The following is a 2500-nucleotide window of genomic DNA, read 5'->3' as shown; positions in this document are numbered from 1 at the left end:
CGCGGCTCGGGGAGGGAGGCGCGGAGAGGGAGGCGCCGAGAGGGAGAGGAGGCACCCGCCGCGGCACGCCGGACGGCGACAGCCCCGGCCCGGAGACGAGACCCGAGAGGAGTCGGCGGAGACGGCCCGGGCCGGCGCGGCGGCCGCCGCGGGGAGAGAGAAGCGGCGCGCGCGCGCTCGAAGGGCGCGGCCGACGAGGGGGGGGGAAAACGAGGACGGGGGTGACCCCCGCCCCCGGCGCTCGCGCCTCGCGCGCGCGCGGCAGCACGGCACGGTACCCGCGCGGTACCCACCCGCAGACAGCCGCCCGCGCGGGGGGGAGACCGGGGGCGAGGCCCGCGCCTCGCCTCCCCTTCCCTCGCTGCCCTGCGCGCCCTTCCGCTCGCGCGCCCTCTCTCTCCCCGACCGCCGCGCCGGGACCCGACGGACGAGCTCCGCCCCAGCGGCTCGCTCCGAGAGCGGGGAGCTACGGAGCGCTCCCCGAGTCTGCATTTAGGGGGACGAAGGCCCCCCCGCCCGGACGGGCGGGCGGGCCTGCGAGGCGCCCCAGCCGCGCCGCCGGGGAACGCGCCCCCGGACGGCGATTGATCGTCAAGCGACGCTCAGACAGGCGTAGCCCCGGGAGGAACCCGGGGCCGCAAGTGCGTTCGAAGTGTCGATGATCAATGTGTCCTGCAATTCACATTAATTCTCGCAGCTAGCTGCGTTCTTCATCGACGCACGAGCCGAGTGATCCACCGCTAAGAGTTGTCTGACTTTCGGCACCGCCCCGCGCGCGCGGAGGGGCCGGGACCGCTCGCGTCGAGCGGCCCCTCGTCCGGCGAGGACGTCGCGCCTCGCTCGACCGCACGAGCACAACGCGCACCAGGCGAAGGAGAGGCGGGGAGAAACCCCGCCGGGCTCCCGAGGAACGACGGCCAAGGCGGGGAGCCCGCGCTCCCGGCCGAATCCCCCCTCCGGCGATCGACGGCGCCGCGGGGGAGAAACGCACCTCGCGCCGCCTCGGGAGGCGGACCAGGCGCCCGGGCTCGGCCCGGCCTCCGCGCGGAGAGCGGCGGCGCGCGCCGGACCGCGCGCCGCCCGTCCTCCCGCCCCGCCGGGACGACGCGCCCGCGGCGCGGGGCGCGACCCTCGGGCCGCGCCCGCCGCTCCTCTCTCGGCTCCGCAGCCGGCCGACGCTACGCCCCCTCGTGGCAGCGGGCGAGGCCGCCGCCTCGACGGCGGACCGCCGCGCCGCCCAGACGAGCTCGGCGGACGGCTCCGTCGCCGCCGGCCGGGCGGGTCGGCGCCGGCCACCCGAGCCGGCGTCGGCAGCGCCCGAGGCCGGCCGGACGACGGCCCGCCGCCGCCGCTGGCGCGGAGGCCCTGCCGGCACCGCCGCCGCCGCTCGACGCCCTCGACCCCTTTCGGCGACCGCGCGCCCGGCGGAAGGCGGGCGGCGCTCGGCCGGGGGGGACGACGCCCCCTCGGCCGCCGCCGCACCGCTTCGCCGCGGACGCGGCCCCCGGCCGGGGTGACGGGCGAGCGACGGGCGGGGCCCGGCACGGCGCTGCCGCCGACGGCGGCGGGCGACCCCCGGCCGACCGTCCCGCTGGGGGGACACGCGCCGAGCGGCGACGCCGCCGCTCGGACGCCGGCGCCCTTCCCCGGACGGCCCGCGGAGACGGGGACGCCGCCCACCGGCGCTCGCCCGGGCGGGCGGGCGGGTCGCGCGATTCGGCGGCCCGCCGCCGCCTCGGGGGGACGAGGCCGACGGCTGCGAGACGAGAAAGGAGCGCGGCGGGCCCGGTGGCCGCTACCCGCGCCGCCCTCGGCGGAGGGCACGCGCCCTCCGCCGCGGCGGCGGTCGCCCCCGGCGAAGGGGACCGGGGCGGGCCGGCGCGCGGCCGACCGCGCGCCGCCGCCGTCTTCTCCGCCGAGACCGAACCGCGGAGCGGGGGGGGCAGGGGGCCCCGCCCCGGCGCGGCCGCCCGCGCGGCCGGCGGGACGAGCGCGGCCGGCGGACGCGACCACCACCGCAGGGGATCGGCGGGAGTAGCTCCCCACCCCTCAGTGGCGCCGCGCCGCCGCCCGGCCGCCGCCGCCCGGCCGCCGGCGTCCGGCCGCCCGAGTCTTTAAACCACCGCCCGGCTCTCCCGGCGGCTCTCGGCCCCCGGGGGCCGTCACGCAGCCCGGGGGGGGCCTTCGCTAGCCGCCCAGGCGCCGAGCGCTAGGTACCTGGCCCTGGGGTGAGGGAAACGACCTGCATGGCCCCGCGGGGGTGCCTCCCCCGCTGCCGCCCTCGGGGGAGCGTCCGCCCGCGGGGGCGCGCCCGACGTCCGCCACCACCACCGCCGCCTCCAGCTCGGGGACCGGGGTTTCCCTCAGTAGCCCGGCACCGCACCCGAGAGGACGCCTGCGGCTCGGACCGCCCCGCCGGCGCGGGGACGGCCGACCGGCGGCGGAGCTCGCCCCGCGCGCCACGCCGACGACGGACGGCGGCGGGTCGCCGCCGTCGCCG

At 81.4% G+C, this 2500-nt stretch overlaps 1 protein-coding gene and 1 non-coding gene across 2 annotated transcripts in view; one reads left to right on the top strand and one right to left on the bottom strand.

Annotated features, from left to right (window-relative positions):
- Nucleotides 1-596: 596 nt before the first annotated feature.
- On the bottom strand, nt 597-749 carry LOC127464359 (5.8S ribosomal RNA). Its single transcript, XR_007901316.1, has one exon. It is a non-coding gene; the product is annotated as a 5.8S ribosomal RNA (ribosomal RNA).
- Nucleotides 750-2246: 1497 nt separating this feature from the next.
- The window catches only part of LOC127464344 (collagen alpha-1(III) chain-like), a 5592-nt gene continuing 5338 nt past the window's right edge, over nt 2247-2500 (top strand). Inside the window, exon 1 of the mRNA XM_051774653.1 lies at nt 2247-2500. This exon is cut by the window's right edge and continues 686 nt beyond it. Within this exon, the coding sequence (XP_051630613.1) occupies nt 2247-2500 (254 nt within the window).

This window comes from Manacus candei, unplaced genomic scaffold (genome assembly GCF_025592945.1).
Source record: "Manacus candei isolate 608988 ecotype Guabito, Panama unplaced genomic scaffold, ASM2559294v1 h1tg000211l, whole genome shotgun sequence".
Classification (NCBI taxonomy): domain Eukaryota; kingdom Metazoa; phylum Chordata; class Aves; order Passeriformes; family Pipridae; genus Manacus; species Manacus candei.
The sequence above is the reverse complement of the archived record's forward strand: the minus strand, read 5'-3'. Positions and strand labels throughout refer to the sequence as shown.